This window comes from Hemitrygon akajei, chromosome 4 (genome assembly GCF_048418815.1).
Source record: "Hemitrygon akajei chromosome 4, sHemAka1.3, whole genome shotgun sequence".
Classification (NCBI taxonomy): domain Eukaryota; kingdom Metazoa; phylum Chordata; class Chondrichthyes; order Myliobatiformes; family Dasyatidae; genus Hemitrygon; species Hemitrygon akajei.
The window spans coordinates 111,003,020-111,023,423 of NC_133127.1; the positions used below are offsets into that span (position 1 = coordinate 111,003,020).

General features: G+C 40.3%; 1 protein-coding gene across 3 annotated transcripts in view; it reads right to left on the minus strand.

Annotated features, from left to right (window-relative positions):
• myo16 (myosin XVI) overlaps positions 1-20,404 on the minus strand; it is a 1,004,680-nt gene that overhangs the window by 415,961 nt on the left and 568,315 nt on the right. For all 3 annotated transcript variants that reach the window (XM_073043171.1, XM_073043172.1, XM_073043173.1), the window contains 2 exons: positions 18,355-18,507; positions 120-320 (listed from right to left, as the gene is read on the minus strand). In XM_073043171.1, the coding sequence (XP_072899272.1) occupies positions 120-320; positions 18,355-18,507 (354 nt within the window). The remainder of the gene's footprint in view (positions 1-119; positions 321-18,354; positions 18,508-20,404) is intronic.

Genomic DNA, 20,404 nt, shown 5'->3' on the forward strand with positions numbered 1-20,404 from the left:
CATTTTGCTTACCCAGACAAGATTATTTGCAGTTTCTGAGACTATTCTGTAGAGCCACACAATCACAATGATTTCTTCAAATCTAAATGCTGCCCTCAATTAATCTCATTTAAACTCACCCGTCCTGCATAATGCATAACAGTGAACGTTATGGCTTGACCTTTTGATGGGATGTTCTCATTTCCATCCTTCATGGGCATGTACACAGCATTTATCTGAGCTGTTTCCAAATGAGTCTGCAGCCATTTGCTGAGATTTTGTTCTGTTGATTGAAGAGTCTCTCTTTCTTCATCAAGCATTGACAGCAAGCCAGCAGGTTTCTGAAATGTAAAGGTAAAGTTTTCAGTAAATTCACAGTGTAACCAGAGCAGATCTTAAAGAGGTAATAACTACTTGCATTGGTTGAGCACTCCTTAGCTTTAACAATATTAAATTCTTCCTTTCAAAAAGTGCATGAAAACTAAGGTCTGTGAATGATAATTTGCCTTTTAGTAAAACTAGTGTACAAGTAAATTGTTGAAAACAGCCCAAACATTTCTATGTTTTATGTAAACATCCAGATTATTATATATGAGCCGAAAGAGATGGGAGGAGAATGTAAAAGGACTTTTTGCACCTGTGTTTACGCTGGAGAAGGATGCAGAGACTACAGAAGTAATGCAAAATGGTAGTGAGGTGATGGACCCTCTAAGATTACAGAGGAGGAGATGTTTGCTGTGTTGAGGCAAATTAGGGTTGATAAATCCCCAGGGCCAGACAAGGTACTCCCTCAGACTCTGTGAGAAGCTGGTGCAGAAACAGCAGGGGCCTAGCAGAGATATTAAAAATATTCTTAGCCACGTGTGAGGTGCCGGAGGATTGGAGGATAACTAATATTGTTCCATTGTTTAAGGAAAGGCTCTAAGAATGAGCCAAGAAATTACAGGCCGGTGAGCCTGACATCAACAGTCGGAAAATTATTGGAAGCTATGCTAAGGGTCTGGATATATACAATGCCTTGAAAAAAGTATTCAGCCCCCACAGCTATTTTCATATTTTACCATCTTCTTTTCCAAGTTTAAAATATATTGCAATGAAATTTTTGAGCTAATCTACAAAACATTTTGCATCATGTAAAATCACGAGAAAAAACTTCAAAACATGTCAACAATTTACTAAAAATTAAAAACCAAAATTCAGAGTTTGAAGCAGTATTCAAATTAAATTTCCTCAGGTACAATACCATGTATTATTACCTTACCAACTCATGCATTTTGTTGATGTAAAAAACTGGAGGATCACCAGAATAAATACCCCCTCTCTCTGTAAGGCTCAACAAGTATGGTAGATTTTTAACAGACCAAATGAAAGCGTAGACAAAAGAGCATTCAAGCCAAATAAGGGAAATTCTAATAGAGAAGCAAATATCTGGGGAATGGTACGAGGCCACATCAAAGGCACTGAACATACCTCAGAGCTCAGTGCAGTTCATAGTGAAAAAATGGAAACAATCTGAAACCACAGCCACACTGCCTAGGTCAGGCCACCCCTCTAAACTTAGCTACTCGGAGAAGAATAGGGCTTGCAAGAGAGGGTACTGTGATGAAAGCAGTCGCTCTGAAGTCAGTGATTGCAATGGAAGATGAAATTCATGGCTCCACAAGACCTTGAATGAAACGTGTATTTATGGAAGAATGGCAAGGAAGAAGGCCTGGCTACAATAAAAAGCATATTTTTGCCTGTAAAGACTTTGCAAAGAATCATTTGCAAAGATGTAGAAGGCCTTGTGGTCAAATGAAACTAAAGTTGAACATCTTGGCTTCAACGTTAAGTGGTTCATGTGGCGTAAATCCAATGCAGCACATCAGCCCAGTAAACCCATCCCTACTATACGATGGATACTTTCTACAGGGTTGGCTATCAACAGCAGGGACTGGAAATCTGGTCAGGACTGATGGGAAGATGAATGCTGCTAAATACAAAGAGATCCTGAATAAAAACCTACTAGCCTCTGCCAGAAAGCTTAAACTTGGGAGGAAGTTCGTCTTTTAGCAGAACAAGGACCCAAAGCAACCATGGAGTAGCTTCAAATGGAGAAAATTGATGTGATTATGTGTTCCAGTCAGAGTCCAGACCTTAACCCAATCAAACATCTCTAGCAAGACCTCGGGTACTGAATGTTTAACTAAGTACTGAGTATAACACCCTGACTGCTAATGTGTAGGGTAGTTCATTTAATGGCTTTCTGTAAAAGCAGTGTGTTCTGCTGGTAGTGTTTGGGTTACTGTTAAAGATAAGTAGTTGTGATGTTCAGCTTAGGAATGTCAAGTCAGCCAATTAGGATGGTGGAATTGGGAGAAGGTTCTAGAGAAATCTGGGGAAGAAGTTTTGTGACAGACTGGGGTAGGTTGAGGTCTTTTCACTAGGAGATGGAGAGATAAGAAGCTTGAGAGAACCGCTATAGGATTTGATCCAACGGGAGTGCACAATTCAATGGAGTCCAAGATGGGAAATTCTACCAGTGGCCGGTGAATAGGAGTTGGTACTGTGAGTAAAACAGACACATCTAACCTTTAGAAGCTATGAGCTCCAGCCTTATACACATTTGTACACATAGGAGGTTGGTTAAGAAGGTTAAGTTGCTTGGCATTCAAGATGAGGTGGTAAATTAGATTAGCCTTTGGATTCACGGAAGAAACCAAAGGGTGGTAGTAGATGGTTGTTTCTCTAACTGGAAGCCTGTGACTAGCAATGTGCTACAGGGATCAGTGCTGGTCCATTGTGGTTTGTCATCTATGTCAACAATTAGGATGATAATGTGATAAATTAGATCAACAAATTTAAGAATGACACCATAATTGAGGGGAGATTTTGTACAGGTATACAAATTATGAGAGATATAGATAGGAAAAATGCAAGCAGGCTTTTTCCACGGAGGTTTGGTCTGTAATAACTTTATGCTTGTCCAGATGTGAGACAATCCTGTTCCCAAGTATCTCTCCATCTACTTAGCTATCATTGAAACAAGGGTCTCATTGGCATATAGTTTCCTGGCTTACTCCAATGCCCTTCTTAAATAGTTGAAAAACACTGGCTATTCTCCAGTCCTCTTACAAGCTTATCGGCAACTAAAGAGAATAAAAACATCTTTGTCAAGATCCTGGTAATCTCCTTTCTTGTTTCTCTCAATAACATAGGAGACATCCGAACAGGCCTTAAGACCATAAGACAGGATTATGCCATTCAGCCCATTGAGTCTGCTCCACTATTTTATCATGGTTGATTTATATTCCCTCTCAGGCCCATTCTCCCGCATTCTCCCCATAACCTTTGAAGCCTTTACTAATCAAGAATCTCCATTTAAAATGTACCCAATGATTTGGCCTCCACAGCTGTCTGTGGTAATGAATTCCACAAATTCACCCTCTAATACTAGGCTCCCCTTAGTAAGGCCCTAGTGGCTTATTCTTCTGAAGTTCATCAGGAGCCCCAACACCAGGTCCACCTTGATATCAAATTATTAGCATATCAGTTACATAGCTAAATATTAGCCCTGACCCTTGTTTTTCTCCATGCCCCTCTACTTGGTGGAATATTAATGTGAAATATTTACTAGGTACTTTTCGTTGTCATTGAGTGATCCCACACTCTCCCTAGTAACCAACTTGTTTCTAATGAATTAATAAAATGACTTGGGGGATTCTCTTTAATCCTTGCCATAAAGGGCATTTCATGATTCCTTTAAGACTGCTTGACTTCATGTTTAAGTTCTTTATTTCTTCCTTTATATTCCTCAAGGGCCATGTCTAATTTCAGGGTTTTAAGCCTTACATATGCTTTCTTTCTCTGTGATTAAATTTGCAACATGTCTTGTCATCCAATGTTCCTGAATCTTGCTGTCCTTGTCTTTTTTCCTCACATAATATGTTGGTCCTGATTTCTGACCAGCTGGCCATAAATAACACATCAGATGTGGACTTGTCCAGTAATAGGGGCTCTCAATCTACTTTCCCAAGCTCCCGCCTAATATTGCTGCAATTAGCTCTTTTGTCCAAATCAGCACTTTCACCCAAGGACCAGCCTCATCCTTATCACTGTTTCCAAACTGTTTTCCCACTGAAACCGTCATCATCTGTTCAGGTTCATTTACCAATATTGTGGTCATTTCCCTTGATGAGCTATCTACACACAGTGTCATGAACTCCTCCTGGACAGAGCAAATAAATTATGCCTCACCTATACCTCCCAGTCAATATTATGGAAATTAAATTCGCCTATTACAACTACCTTGTTGCTTTTACATCTATCCATAATCTATAGACATATCTGTTCTTCCATCTCCTACTGCAATTCAGCAGCCTATACTAGCACAGTAATTGCACTCCTCTTCTTTCTGAAGTTGACCCACATTTTCTCACTAGATAAACCCTCCTTGATGTCCTCTCTAGGTGTTACTGTTACATTCTGCCTGATTAGTAGTGTAATTCCTCCACCTCTTTGATATCTCTCTCTATCACATTTGAAACATCTGAATTGAGCTCCTAATCCTGCCTTTGTTTTACAGAGTATCTTTAAGACAGGGGTTCCCAGCCTGGGGTCCATGGGAACCTCTTCTTTAAGCGTGCCAGCCTGATAGTTCTATATACTGTCCAGGATCTAAGCTCATCTACCTTTTCTGTAGTACTACTTGCATTGAAATAAATACATTTCAGCCCATCAGCTCAGAATTTCTCATTATTCTGACCATGTCTATTCTTCCTTTCAGGTTTACCTCCATTATCAATCCCTCCACTACCTGACCTACTGCTCTCATGAAACTTGTGTCGAATTCCAGACAAAATCAGCAACATCATGGGAGGTGTAGATAAAATCAATCAGTATTAAAATTGTCAGAGGAAATTATACTGCACCTTAAGAATATTTTTTGGTCACAGCTAATTGTTTGCTGCTAATTAAGCTTTATCTATTTCATATTAGAAGAGGAATAATGTTTTAAGTTAATATTTAAAAGTTAACAAGCCCAGCAAAAAAAAAAAAATCTCAAGTATTTATTCAGCATGCACCATCTTGTTTAATGAAAGTCAAAGAAGATGGAAGAGGAATCAAAATCAGTTTTGGCTATTTATGATTCCTTTTCACAGCAATGAGATTGAATACTGACCTCCAGCTGGGCCAAGTGTCTCACTGTGTTCTATTGATGTTTAATATTTAATAAAATCCCTTCCGCAAATGGATTGTAATTGATCATCTACTCAAGAGCAACTGTGCATCCAGCCAGGAACACTCTGATTGAGCAAAGCAGTCTGGAGAAGACCACGAGAATCTCCAAAACATCTTATTTTTGTATTCCTTAATATAATAAAGGGAATGCAGAGGCAAATTTTGACGGAGCAAAAGTTATTCTCAAGAACTTTTGAGTTGGGAGATTATAACCAGTGTGGTACCACAGAAAATAATGCCTGGCCCCAACTATTTACAATCTCTATCCAAGATTTAGCTGAGGTGTCCAAATTTGCTGATTACTGTAAAGAAAATGGTATTGAGATTACTCAATAGAATGTAGAGAGGCTTAAAGAAAACTTGGACAAACTAAGTGAATGGGTGGGACATAGCATACATAAGAACATAAGAACATAAGAGATAGGAGCAGGAGCAGGAGTAGGCCAATCGGCCCCTCAAGCCTGCTCTGCCATTCAACAAGATCATGGCTGATCCAATCTTAACTCTAGTTTTCACCGAATCCCACAAGGCAACAGTGCCAACCAACAGGGCACCATGCCGCCCATTTTATTTTATTATTCATCCCGCCCAAACCCATGTGATCACCCGGGGAAAAAAAACCGAGTTGCCAATTGAAGAGAAAAAATCTGGAAAATTCCTCTCCGACCCATCCAGGCTATCAAAAACTGGTCCAGGAGATCACATGGCTGATCTAAACCTAGCCTCATGTCCACTTACCTGCTCGCTCACCGTATCCCCTAATGCCCTAATCCCTAATGCAGATGGAATAAAATGTGTAACAAGATATCAGGATGTCCAGTCTCGTACACAAAACAGAAAAATAGCTTATTAATGGTATAGGGTGGGTGGTTTTTACTGTCACATATATTGAGGGATCTATGGTCTTGCATACCATTGATACAGATCAATTCACTACAACAGTGTATTATGGTGGTACAAGGTAAAACAATAACAGAATGCAGAATGAAGTATTAGAGTTACAGAGAAGGAGCAGTGCAAGCAGACAATAAGGGACAAGGTCATAATGAAGTAGAATGCCAAGTCAAGAACCATCTTAACATACTAGGGAACCATTCAATTGTTTTATAACTGGGATAGAAGCTGTCCTTGAGCCTGATGGTATGTGCTTTCAGGTATTTTTAACCCCTGGCCCAATGGGAAGGGGAAGAAGCAGAAGAAATAGCAGGAATAGGTCACCTGTCCGAACAAGCCAGCTCCATCATTCAATAAGATCATGGCTGATTTGGCTGTGGACTCAGATCCACCTATCAGTTTCTTCCCCATAATCTTTAATACTCCTACTATGCAAAAATATACTATACAATTGTGCCTTATATTGAATAAGATAGCTTCTACTGTTTCCCTGAGCAGAGAATTCCACAGATTTACTACTCTCTAGGAAAAGGCAGTTTCTCCTTAACTCCATCTTAAATCTATGCCCCCAAATCTTAAGTACTAGTACTAGTCTCACTTAGCAGTGGAAAAAACTTCCCTGATCTTATCTATCCCTTTCATAATTGTATATGCTTCTGTAAGATTCCCTTTCATCCTTTTCATTTGCAGTGAGTATAGTCCCAGTTGACTCAATCTTGCCTGATAGGTTAACTCCTCATCTCTGGTGTCAACCTCATGAACCTCCTCTGCACCACCTCCAAGGCCAGTACATCCTTCCTCAAGTAAGGAGACCAGAAATGTATGCAGTACTCCAGATGCAGCCTCACCAGTGGCCTGTACAGTTGCAGCATTACATGCTTGCTATTAAATTCAATCCTCTAGTAATGAATGCCAACATTCCATTTGCCTTCTTGATAACCAGATGCACCTGCAAACCGACCTTTTGCGACTCATACACAAGTACTCCCAAGTCCCTCGGCACAACAATGTGTTACAATCTTACATCAATTAATAATAATGGCTGCTTCACCGAGGCAGCAAGAAGTGCATGCAGTCTGTGGATTAGTATTGACATTCAACACAAGTAAGATGTGCTTGTATGCTAGTTACCAGAAGCAAACATTTAGGAGCAACAGCAATTATGATGTAATATAATATGTCAGACATTACAAGAGGAGACTGAAGTCAAAGACAGAAACTTAACTTAGATCTTAGAGGTGCATAGCAGGTATAGCCAGATAGGAACAAATAAGGTACACAAGGAACATAAGAAATGCAAGAGAACATTTTTAAAAACTCAGGAGGGCTAAGACGACAAGGTGAAAGGGAATCTTAAGAGCTTCTACAGCTATGTTCTGAGCAAAAGAATTGCATGGGACAAAATTGGTCCTCTGGAAGACCAGAATGGTAATTTATGCATGGAGTCAAAAGAGATGGGGAAGAACTTACAATAATTTTTTGCATCTGTATTTACTTGGGAGAAGGACGCAGACTGTAGAGGTGAGGCAAAGTAGCAGTGAGGTCTTGGACACTATACAGATTACAGAGAAGGAAGTGTTTGCTGTCTTGAGACAAATTAGGGTGGACAAATAACAAGGTGTAACCTCAGATCCTGTGGGAGGCAAGAGCAGAAATTGCAGAGGCCTAAGCAAAGATATTTAACTCATGATTAGCAGGCAGGTAAGGTACCGAAGGATTGGAGGAATGCTAATGTGGTTCTACTCATTAAGAAAGACTTTAAAAATAAATCAGGAAGTTATAGGCCAATGAGCAGTGGGAAAGTAACTGGAGGATATTCAAAGGGACCGGATATATGAGTATTTGGATAGACAGGGGCAGATTAGGGACAGTCAACGTAGCTGGGTGTGTCTAACCAATCTTGTAGAGCTGTTCGAGGAATTTACCAGGAAAGTTGATGAAGACAAGGCAGTGGATGTTGTCTACATGGACTTCAGCAAGACATTTGATAAGGTACCGCATGGGAGGTTGATCAAAAAGGTGCAGTCACTTGGCATTCAAGATGAGGTTGTAAACTAGATTAGATGTTGGCTTTGTAGATCCCAGAAAGTGTTAGTAGATGGTTACCTCTCCTACTGGAGGCCTGTGACTTGAGAACTGCAGCAGGGATTGGTACGGGGCCTGTTGCTGTTTATCAATATCACTGATCTGGATGATAATGCGGTTAACAGCATTAGCAAATTTTCAAATGACAGCAAGATTGGGGGTGAAGTGGACAGTGAGGAAAGTCATCAAAGCTTGCAGCAGGATCTGGACCAGCAGGAAAAATAGGCTGAAAAATGGCAGATGGAATTTAATGCAAACAGGTGTGAGGTGTTGCATTTTAGGCAGACCAACCAAAGTAGGAGTTACACAGTGAGCAGTCGTACACTGAAGAGTACTGTAGAACAAAGGGACCTAGGAATACAGGAATAATTCATTGAAAGTGGAGTCACCCTATTCACTGATAGGGGTGAAAAGAAAGCTTTTGTCACATTGACCTTCATAGATCAAAGTACAGCGTGCAGGAGTTAGGATGTTTTGCTGCAGCTGCATTAGACATTGGTGAGGCCTAATTTGGAGTATTGTATACAGTTTTGGTTTCTGACCTACAGAAAAGATTTGAGTAAAATTGAAAGAGTACAGAGAAAACTTAAAGGATGTTGTTGGGGCTGGAGGACCTGAGTTATAAGGAAAGTTTCAATAGGTTAAGACTTTATTCCACAGAATGTGAGGAGAGATTTGATAAAGGTATACAAAATAATGAGGGGTACAGATATGGTAAAAGCAAGCAGGCTTCTTCTACTGAGGTCGGGTAACCCAACTACAATTAGAGGTCATGAGTTAAGGGTAAAAGGTGAAAAGTTTAAGGGCAACATGAAGGGAAACTTCTTTGCTCAGATGGTGATGAGAGAGTGGAACAAGTTGCCAGCACAGCCAGTGGATGTGATTTTGATTTCAACATTAAAGAGAAGTTTGTATAGGTACATGGATGGCAGAGGATTGGAAAGTTACGGTCCAGATGCAGGTTGATGGGACAGGGAGTTTAAATGGTTCAGGATGGATGAGCAAATGGGTTAAAGAGGCTGTTTCCGTGCTGTAGTACTCTATGATTCTATAACTTTATATGTATCATGACCTTATCAGCAGAATTATTCTTGCCTGAGTTTGTAAAGATATTCTGCTGAAATAGTCAAGAGGCAGAGGGAGAAATAGACTGGAGTTTCAGGGAGAGAGTCACCCCTAGGAGTCAGGAGACAGGTAGTTGGGTGACTGTCAGGAGAGGGAAGGGGAATAGATAGGAAGAGCAGAGCACCCCTGTGGCTGTTCCCATTAACAATAAGTATACCGTTTTGGATACTGTTGGTGGGGATGACCTACCAGGGACAAGTTGCAGTGGTTGTGTCTCTGGCACCTAGACTGGATCCTCAGCTCAGAAGGGAAGGAGAGAAAAGAGGAGAGCAGTAGTGATAGGGGATTCGATAGTTAGGGGGACAGATAGGAGATTCTGTGGAAGAGATCAAGAATCCCAGATGGTCTGTTGACTCCCTGGTGCCAGGATCTGCAATATTTCGGATCGAGTTCTCAGTATTCTCAAGAAGAAGGGTGAGCAGCCGGATGTCGTGCCATGTAGGGACCAATGACATGGGTAGGAAGAGTGAGGAGGTCCTGAAAGGTGAGTTTAGGGAACAAGGTGCCAAGTTAAAGGACAGGACCTCAAGGATAGCAATCTCAGGATTGCTACCGGTGCCACGTGCAGGTGGGTTTAGAAATAGTAAGATAGTGCAGATCAACACATGGCTGAAGACATGGTGCAGGAGGGAGGGCTTCAGATTTATAGATAATTGGGCAGTTTTCCCAGGAAGGTGGGATCTGTTCCGGTGGGACGGTTTACATCTGAACTGGAGGGGAACAAATATTCCTGCAGGTAGGTTTGCTAGAGAGGTTCCAGTGGATTTAAAGGAGATATGAGGGGGGAGGGGAATCAGAGTGTAGGAAAAGATGTATGGGAGAAGGAAGAAAAAGAAGACAGTAAAGTTCTTTGTACTGTTAGAGATAAACAGAGAGGAAGAGGTGGAGAACTTCTTAAATACATTTATTTTAATGCCAGGAGCATTGTAAGAAAGGTGGATGAGCTTAGAGCATGGATTGATACCTGGAAATATGATGTTGCAGCTATTAGTGAAACATGGTTGCAGGAGGGGAGTGATTGGCAACTAAATATTCCTGGATTTTGTTGCTTCAGGTGTGATAGAATCGGAGGGACAAGAGGGGGAGGTGTTGTGTTGCTTGTCAGAGAAAATATTACAGCGGTGCTCTGGCAGGATAGATTAGAGGGCTTGTCTAGGGAGTCTATTTGGGTGGAATTGAGGAATGGGAAAGGTGTAGTAACACTTATAGGGGTATATTATAGACCACCTAATGGGGAGCGTGAATTGGAGAAGAAAATTTACAAGGAGATAGCTGATATTTGTATATAGCACAAGGTTGTGATTGTGGGAGATTTAAATTTTCCACACATAGACTGGTAAGCTCAAACTGTAAAAGGGGTGGATGGTTTGGAGTTCGTAAAATGTGTGCAGGGTAGTTTTTTTGCAGCAATACATAGAGGTACCGACTAGAGACGGGGCAGTTTTGGATCTTCTGTTAGGGAATGAAATAGGTCAGGTGACAGAGGTATGTGTTGGGGAGCACTTAGGGTCCAGTGATCACAATGCCATTAATTTCAATATAATTATGGAAAAGGATAGGACTGGACCCAGGGTTGAGATTTTTGATTAGAGAAAGGCTAACTTTGAGGCGATGCAAAAGGATTTAGAAGTAGTGGATTGGGTCAATTTGTTTTATGTAAAGGATGTAATAGAGAAATAGCGGTCATTTAAAGGTGAAATTTTAAGGGTACAGAAACTTTATGTTCCTGTTAGGTTGAAAGGAAAGGTTAAAAGTTTGAGAGAGCCATGGTTTTCAAGGGATATTGGAAAATTGGTTTGGAAAAAGAGAGATATCTACAATAAATATAGGCACCATGGAGTAAATGAGGTGCTCGAGGAATATAAAGAATGTAAAAAGAATCTTAAGAAAGAAATTTAAAAAGCTGAAAGAAGATAGGAGGTTGCTTTGGCAAGTAAGGTGAAAATAAATCCAAAGGGTTTCTACAGTTATATTAATAGCAAAAGGATAGTGAGGAATAAAATTGGTCCCTTAGAGAATCAGAGTGGACAGCTATGTGTGGAGCTGAAAGAAATGGAGATTTTGAACAATTTCTTTTCTTCGGTATTCATTAAGGAGAAGGATATTGAATTGTGTAAGGTAAGGGAAACAAGTAGGGAAGTTATGGAAACTATGACAATTAAAGAGGAGGTAGTACTGGTGCATTTAAGGAATATAAAAGTGGATAAATCTCCAGTCCTGACAGGATATCCCTAGGACCTTGAGGTGATTAGTGTAGAAATAGCAGAGGCTCTAACAGAAATATTTCAAATGCCATTAGAAACAGCGGGACGGTCTTGCTCATGTGGTTCCATTGTTTAAAAAGGGTTCTAAGAGTAAACCTAGCAATTATAGGGCTGTGGCGACCCACTTTCTGCACAGGCGAACCGGCTCACAAATAGCCAGCGCATGGGGAGAGACTTTGGTAATGCATCTCTGACGTCATTTCTGCCCAGAGAGGGCGGGTGCTAGGGATTAAATGCCAGCGCCGTGAAGTTTGAATAAACTAGTCTCGATGCAGCTTACCGACTGCGTGTCGTTATTTCATGTAGCACATCGCTACAGGCCTGTCAGTTTGACGTCGGGTGGTGGGTAAATTAATGGAAAGTATTCTTAGTGATGGTATATATAATTATTTGGATAGACAGGATCTGATTCGGAGCAGTCAACATGGATTTGTACGGGGAAGGTCATGTTTGACAAATCTTATTGAATTTTTTGAAGAGGTTATGAAGAAAGTTGATGAGGGTAAAGCAGTGGATGTTGTCTATATGGACTTCAGTAAGGCCTTTGACAAGGGTCTGCACGGAAGGTTAGTTTGGAAGGTTCGATCATTAGGTATTAATATTGAAGAAGTAAAATGCGTTCAACAGTGGCTAGATGGGAGATGCCAGAGAGTAGTGGTGGATAACTGTTTGTCAGGTTGGAGGCCGGTGACTAGTGGTGTGCCTCAGGGATCTGTACTGGGTCCAATGTTGTTTGTCATTTACATTAATGATCTGGATGATGGGGTGGTAAATTGGATTAGTAAGTATGCAGATGATACTAAGGTATGTGGCGTTGTGGATAATGAAATAGGTTTTCAAAATTTGCAGAGAGATTTAGGCCAGTTAGAAGAGTGGGCTGAGCGATGGCAGATGGATTTTAATGCTGATAAGTGTGAGGTGCTACATTTTCTAGGAATAATCCAAATAGGACATACATGGTAAATGGTAGGGCATTGAGGAATGCAGTAGAACAGGGTGATCTAGGAATAATGGTGCATAGTTCCCTGAAGGCAGAATCTCACATGGATAGGGTGGTGAAGAAAGCTTTTGGTATGCTGGCCTTTATAAATCAGGGCATTGAGTATAGGAGTTGGGATGTAATGTTAAAATTGTACAAGGCATTGGTGAGGCCAAATTTGGAGTATCGTGTACAGTTCTGGTCACTGAATTATAGGAAAGATGTCAACAAATTAGAGAGAGTACAGAGGAGATTTACCAGAATGTTACCTGGATTTTAGCACCTAAGTTACAGAGAAAGGTTGAACAAGTTAGCTCTTTATTCTTTGGAGCGTAGAAGCTTGAGGGGGGACTTGATAGAGGTATTTAAAATTATGAAGGGGATAGATAGAGTTGACATGGATAGGCTTTTTCCATTGAGAGTAGGGGAGATTCGGACAAGAGGACATGAGTTGAGACTTAGGGGGCAAAAGGTTAAGGGTAACTTGAGGGGGAACTTCTTTACTCAGAGAGTGGTAGCTGTGTGGAATGAGCTTCCAGTATAAGTAGTAGAGGCGGGTTTGGTATTTTCATTTAAAGCAAAATTGGATAGGTATATGGACAGGAAAGGAATGGAAGGTTATGGGCTGAGTGCAGGTCAGTGGGAGTAGGTGAGAGTAAGCGTTCGGCACGGACGAGGAGGGCCGAGATGGCCTGTTTCCATGCTGTAATTGTTATATGGTTATATAAATCAAATAATTCAAAAAATCTTGCACTTGACCTTATTGTAATTAATGGAACTGATTTTAGATATTGACATAATGGAGTTCTCCCCTATTGTTCTGGCCATTATTTTACTTCCACCCAATATTATTAAAATTCATAGATTACTGTTTGTTGAACATAACCTTTCTAAACTACTTATTTTACCTATCTTTAATTTGTTCAATGTAAAGCACTAGAGTTGTCTAGGTGTGTGAAAGATGATACAGACTTAACAATTCTTTTCCTTATTTGTCAATATACCATAACTATTCATACTTAGTTCTTGGAACACCCGGACAATACAAATACCTGTGTCAGCATGTTGTTTATTGACTATAGCTCAGTGTTTAACACCAACATTCCCAAAGTCCTAATTCAAAAGCTACAAAATCTGTAGCCACTGTACCTCCCTCTGCAACTGCATCCTCAACTTCCTAAGTGGAAGACCACAATCTGCAGACTGGAAATAACAGCTCCTCTTCACTGACAATCAACACTAGTGCACCACAGGGATGTGTGCTTAGCCCACTGCTTTACTCTCTCTACACCCATGACTGAGAGGCTTGGCATAGCTTAAATGCTCTTTATAAATTTTCCAATGATTGTTGGCAGAATCTTGGATGGTGATGTGAGGGCGTCCAAGAATGAGATATACCAGCTAGTTGAGTGGTGTCGTAGTAACAACCTTGCACTCAACATTAGTAAGACCAACGAGCTGATTGTGGATTTCAGATAGGGTGAAACAAGGGAACACAAACCACTCCTAATAGAGGGATCAGAAGTGGAGAGAGAGAAAGTATCAATATCTCTGAGGACCTAACCTGGCTGCAGCTATAAGAAAGGCAGGACAATGGCTATATTTCATTCAGAGTTTGAGGATTTTTGGTTTGTCACCTAAAACACTTTAAAATATGTATAGATGCTCAATGCATTCTAACTGGTTGCATCCCCGTCTGATATTGGAGAGGCTACTGCACAGGATTAATAGTAACTTTCAGAAAGTCGTTAAATTAGTCAGCATAATGGGTACTAGCCTCTGTAGTTACAGGACATCTTCAAGGAATGGTGCTTCAGGAAAGTGGCGTAAATCATTAAGGTCTCCCACCACCAGGAGACGTCCTCTTCTCATTGTTACCATTGGGAAGGAGGTACAGATGCCTGAAGGCACACACTCAGTGATTCAGGAACAGCTTCTTCTACTTTGCCATCCGATTGCTAAATGGATATTGAACCCATAAATACTACCTCACTACATTTTAAAAAATTATTTCTGTTTTTTACACTACTTATTTTAACTTAACTGTTTAATATACATATACTGTATATGCTTACTGTAATTGTTTTTAAGAAAATATTTATCATGTATTGCATTGTACTGCTGCAAAGTATGCTGATGATATTAAACCTGATTCTGAATCAGCTCAACTACATTTTACTTGGGACTTCCAACCCACCAAGAGCATATGTGTGTGTTTGTGTTTCCTGTTCACCAACATCCCTTCCAGCTTCGGGTGAACCACCTGCATTGCACACGGGGCACTAAAATTCTTTATTATGTACACACATATTAACCCATCTTCCCCTTTAAAGAAAACAAGCATAATAGTATGTCCTCATAAATCTACAAGACACAATAATACTTTCCAACAAAGATACTTACATTAATTCAATTGTAATAAGCAAATACAGTCCCTTATTCACTGAGCCACCTTCAATCTGTCTCTGTGGTGGCTTAATATGTTTTGGACTGCTATTTGCTTCCACAAATATCGTGCTTTCTTTTGCTGCATTAATAGAAATGTCCTTTTGAGAACTCTGATCTGTATTCATTTCTTTTACATCCTTTTGCCAAGATCCTATCTGTTCATCTCTGATCTTGTTCTTGCTGTGTGACCATAATTTGTTCCGCGTGAATCAGAACGGAGCCCTGGACTACATCATTGTGATCAGTGAGTCTTTGCACATGTTCCAACTGATTCGGTCTCAATTCACAGAGCTCCCTCTGCTGGCTGCATATCATAGCTAGCAACTCCTCCTGTTGGTTTGTGTTGCTGTTGTTCTGACCTTTGGGTCAGTGTAGTCTCGGCATCTTCCTTTTTATTTTTTCTCTTCAACTTCAGAGCAGGACGTGTCTTTGGGATGAGCCTACCTCCACATTTGCTGCTTTTACTGTATGATCCTACCTCTTTGCATTGCTGTTGCTTTGGGAAAAAAACCTGTGTGCTGCTCCTCTGTTTTCACAGCATCTGTTTGGTGCAGTGTCTTAGCTTGAGCTTGTGTAGTTCCTGCTGCCCAACACGTATTCACAGCCTTTTACAGTGACAGATCTTTTTCACCTAGCAGTCCATTATGGTGGCGTGTTGGGGAGGAAGCATTAAGAAGAGGGACGCCTCACGTCTTTATAAGCTGGTAAGGAAGGCGGGCTCTGTCGTGGGCAAAGTACTGGAGAGTTTAACATTGGTAGCTGAGTAAAGGGCGCTGAGTAGGCTACGGTCAATTATGGATAACTCTGAACATCCTCTACATAGCACCATCCAGAGACAGAGAAGCAGTTTCAGCGACAGGTTACTATCGATACAATGCTCCTCAGACAGGATGAAGAGGTCAATACTCCCCAATGCCATTAGGCTTTACAATTCTACCGCCAGGACTTAAGAACTTTTAAAAAGCTATTATTAATGCTTTTTGAGATAGTGATTTAGATGCATATCATATTTTTTACTGAGTTAAGTATTGTATGTAATTAGTTTTGCTACAACAAGTGTATGGGACATTGGAAAAAAAAGTTGAATTTCCCCATGGGGATGAATAAAGTATCTATCTATCTATCTATCTATCTATCTATCATTATGACTCTGACGAGTGAGACTCTCAAATCTCCAAGCTTACAGGATTTGCTCAGAGTGTGAAACTCAGCTAAGTATTGGACAAAGCTGGCATTTTGTTTCCATTCACAGAAGAACTCATATCTCTCAAATACAATGTTTTTACTTGGAACAAAATACTCCTCAAATGTTTTCATCAGATTGTCCAATGTCAAGCTGAAAGCCGTTATAGATATCCAAAGCACCTTCACCAATTATGTGGAGAAAGATAAACACTTTCAAATTTTCTTCTGCTCCACCGCCTCTACTCATCACTAAATATATATTGAATCACTAATATGAAGCATTTCCAATTACCAGCTAGATTGCTAGTAAGCTGCATAGCTGTGGGTGGACTTAGGTTATCCATAACAGAATTTTTCTTATGTCTCTCACCCGAATTTCTCGGTGAACTTCGAGACAGTGGGCTCTCTTGTTGGCAGCTTCTCTCCCTCAGAACCTAGCTTCTCTTTGTTAGTTGCTCGTGGTATTCAGTTATGCTTTGTATTTGGACCTCATGCTGACTTCTGACACCATGATAAGTTTGTTCTTTAACAAAGACAAACTTGCATGGGTAAAAACATGATGGGCGGTTAAATCGGATTAGTAAGTATGCAGATGATACTAAGATAGGTGGCGTTGTGGATAATGAAGTAGGTTGTCAAAGCTTGCAGAGAGATTTAGGCCAGTTAGAAGAGTGGGTTGCAAGATGGCAGATGGAGTTTAATGCTGATAAGTGTGAGGTGCTACATTTTGGTAGGAATAATCAAAATAGGAAATGGTAGGGCATTGAAGAATGCAGTAGAACAGAGTGATCTAGGAATAATGGTGCATAGTGCCCTGAAGGTGGAATCTCATGTGGATAGGGTGGTGAAGAAAGCTTTTGGTATATTGTCCTTTATAAATCAGGGCATTGAGTATAGGAGTTGGGATGTAATGTTAAAATTGTACAAGGCATTGGTAAGGCCAAATTTGGAGTATTGTGTACAGTTCTGGTCACTGAATTACAGGAAAGATGTCAACAAAATAGAGAGAGTACTGAGAAGATTTACTAGAATGTTACCTGGGTTTCAGCACCTAAGTTAAAGGGAAAGGTTGAACAAGTTAGGTCTTTATTCTTTGGAGCGTAGAAGGTTGAGTGGGGACTTGATAGAGGTATTTAAAATTATGAAGGGGATAGATAGGGTTGACGTGGATAGGCTTTTTCCATTGAGAGTAGGGGAGATTCAAACAAGAGGACATGAGTTGAGACTTAGGGGGCAAAAGTTTAGGGGTAACAAGAGGGGGAACTTCTTTACTCAGAGAGTGGTAGCTGTGTGGAATGAGCTTCCAGTAGAAGTGGTAGAGGCTAGTTCAATATTGTCATTTAAAGTAAAATTGGATAGGTATATGGACAGGAAAGGAATGGAGGGTTATGGGCTGAGTGCAGGTCGGTGGGTCTAGGTGAGAGTAAGCATTCCGTATGGACTAGAAGGGCCAAGATGGCCTGTTTCCGTGCTGTAACTGTTATATGGTTATATGGTTTTGGTTAGCTATTGTATTTATAGATCTACAGAATGGCTTCAGCTTGACCACATCTTACTCAGGACCCTCAGACCGCCAAAAACGTGTGTGACCTGTTTACCAATGTCACTTCCTGTCTGGGTGAACCACTCGCATTGCACATTGGGAACTTAAGTTCTTCATTAAATACACACAGAATAATGCAATTCTCTGATATCCAGGAGCCAGCTGATATGTCTCACACAACTTTATTTTCCACTAATTTTTCCTTAAAATTTGAACTCTTGATTCATTGTGCTCTTATGGGGCAGGGTTAGAAGTACAGGACTAAATCTGAACCAGAAAAGAAATTTAACACTGTCATCTCAGTTCAGTATGACAGAAATTTTCCTTGGATGCCATTTTTTATGAAATGTGCCTTATATATCCTCTTTATTACCAACCAATTTACAGAATGATGTTGGTTGCACTATATCTGTAGTGTTTTCAGTCAACTGCACTCAGGGAATCTCAAACAGAAATCCTTTCTCTAATTCAACAGAAAATGACAGTTGGTTGAGATCTGAACCAAAAGTAGCTTTGCCATAAAATGGCTATAATGAGTAAATTGTCTCCTGTTATTTCTAAATCTTACTACCATCTGCAACAATCATCTGTAAATTACATTTTTAACATCAATGCAAAGATTCAAAGTGTACCTGAAAAAAGAAGTTCAAAATTGCTTTTTGGTTTCCCAGAGAGTTGGCTGTTTCCATGGTAATTCCTTTTTGCACACTTTCTTCTTGCTGGCATTGGAAAAGAATCTCATGTATATACTGATGAATCTTCTCATTAGTCATGTTGATACAAAGCTGAGGGTCAGAGAAATTCCTGTCAATTTTTTCAGCATTTGCTAATACTTGCAATAATAGTGAAAAAATGAAATGTTAGTCTTTTAATAACTTTTTTTTATTCTTTAAAGATACGTTGCATTGTTTAACTGGTAAGGGCTTTTCCTACTGGGAATAGGCATGAGGCTGATATGATTTCTCCAATAACTACTCACCTATAATTTGGAATGTTTTTAATGGATGTTAAAACCTATTCCAAAATACCACTGCAAGGATGACAGCGGAACAGCAGTGGGGTGAGTTTCTGGGAAAAATGAGGAAGGTGCAAGATAGGTGTATCCAAAAATGAAGAAATACTCAAATGGCAAAATAGTACAACTGTGGCTAACAAGGAGAGTCAAAGCTAATGTAAAAGCAAAAGAGAGGGCATGCAACAAAGCCAAAATTAGCGGGAAGATAGAGGATTGGGAAGTTTTTAAAAACCTACAGAGAGCAACTAAAAATCATGTGGGGGGGGGGAGAGATGAAATATGAAAGCAAGCTAGCAAAAAATATCAAAGTAAAAGCTTTATCCAGTATGCAATAAATAAAGAGAGAAGAGAGTGGATATAGGACTGCTAGAAAATGAGGCCAAAGAGATTACAGATGAATGAAATGAGTATTTTGTATTTTCACTGTGGAAGACACTAGCAGTCTGCCAGATGTTGAAGGGTGTGAGGGAAGAGAAGTGAGCTCAGTTACTATTACAAGGGAGAAATGCTTAAAAAGCTGAAAGACCTGAGGGTACATAAATCACCCAGACCAGATGAACTGCACTCTAGGGTTCTGAAAGAGGTAGTGGTAGAGATTGTGGAGGCATTAGGAATGATCGTTCAAGAATCATTGGACTTTGGTATGGTGCCAGAGGACTGGCACTCCACTCCTTAAGAAAGAAGGAAAGCAGCAGAAAGGAAATTTCCAGTTACCCTGACCTCAGTGGTTGGGAGGATATTGGAGTCAATTGTTAACAATAAGGTTATGGAATACTTGGTGACATGGGACAAGTTAGGACAAAGTTGGCATGGTTTCCTTAAGGGAAAATCTTGTCTGATGAACCTGTTGGAATTCTTTGATAGATAAACAGATGCAGTGGATGTTGGATTTTCAGAAGGCCTTTGACAAGGTGCCACATATGAAGCTGCTTACCATGTTAAAAGCCCATGGTATTACTGGAAAGTTACTGGTATGTTTAGAGCATTGGCTGATTGATAGGAGGCAGCAAGTGGGAATGAAAGGATCCTTTTCTGGTTGGCTACCAGTGACTAGTGGTGTTCCGCAGGGGTTGGTGTTGGGACTGCTTCTTTTTATGCTGCATATCAATGATTTTGATGATGGAACAGATGGCTTTGTTTCCAAGTTTGCAGATAATACGAAGATTGGTGGAGGAGCAGGTAATGTTGAGGAATCAGGTAGGCTGCAGAAGGAATTAAATTAGGAGAATGTGCAAGAAAGTGGCAAATGAAATACGATGTTGGAAAATGCATGGTCATGTACTTTGGTAGTAGAAATAAATGTGCAGACTATTTTCCAAACAGGGAGAAAGTCCGAAAATGTGAGATACAAAGGGACTTGAGAGTCCTTGTTCAGAACACCTTAAAGATCAACTTTCAGGTAGAGTCGGTGGTAAGGAAGGCAAATGCAAAGTTAGCATTCATTTCAAGAGGTCTGGAATACAACAGCAGAGATGTGACGCTGAGGCTTTATAAGGCAGTGGTGAGGCCTCACCTTGAGTATTGTGAACAGTTTTGGGCTCCTTATCTAAGAAAAGATATGCTGCCATTGGAAAGGGTTCAGAGGAGGTTCACAAAGATGATTCCAGGAATGAAAGGGTTATCATTCAAGGAACGTTTGATACCTCTGGGTCTGTACTCATTGGAAT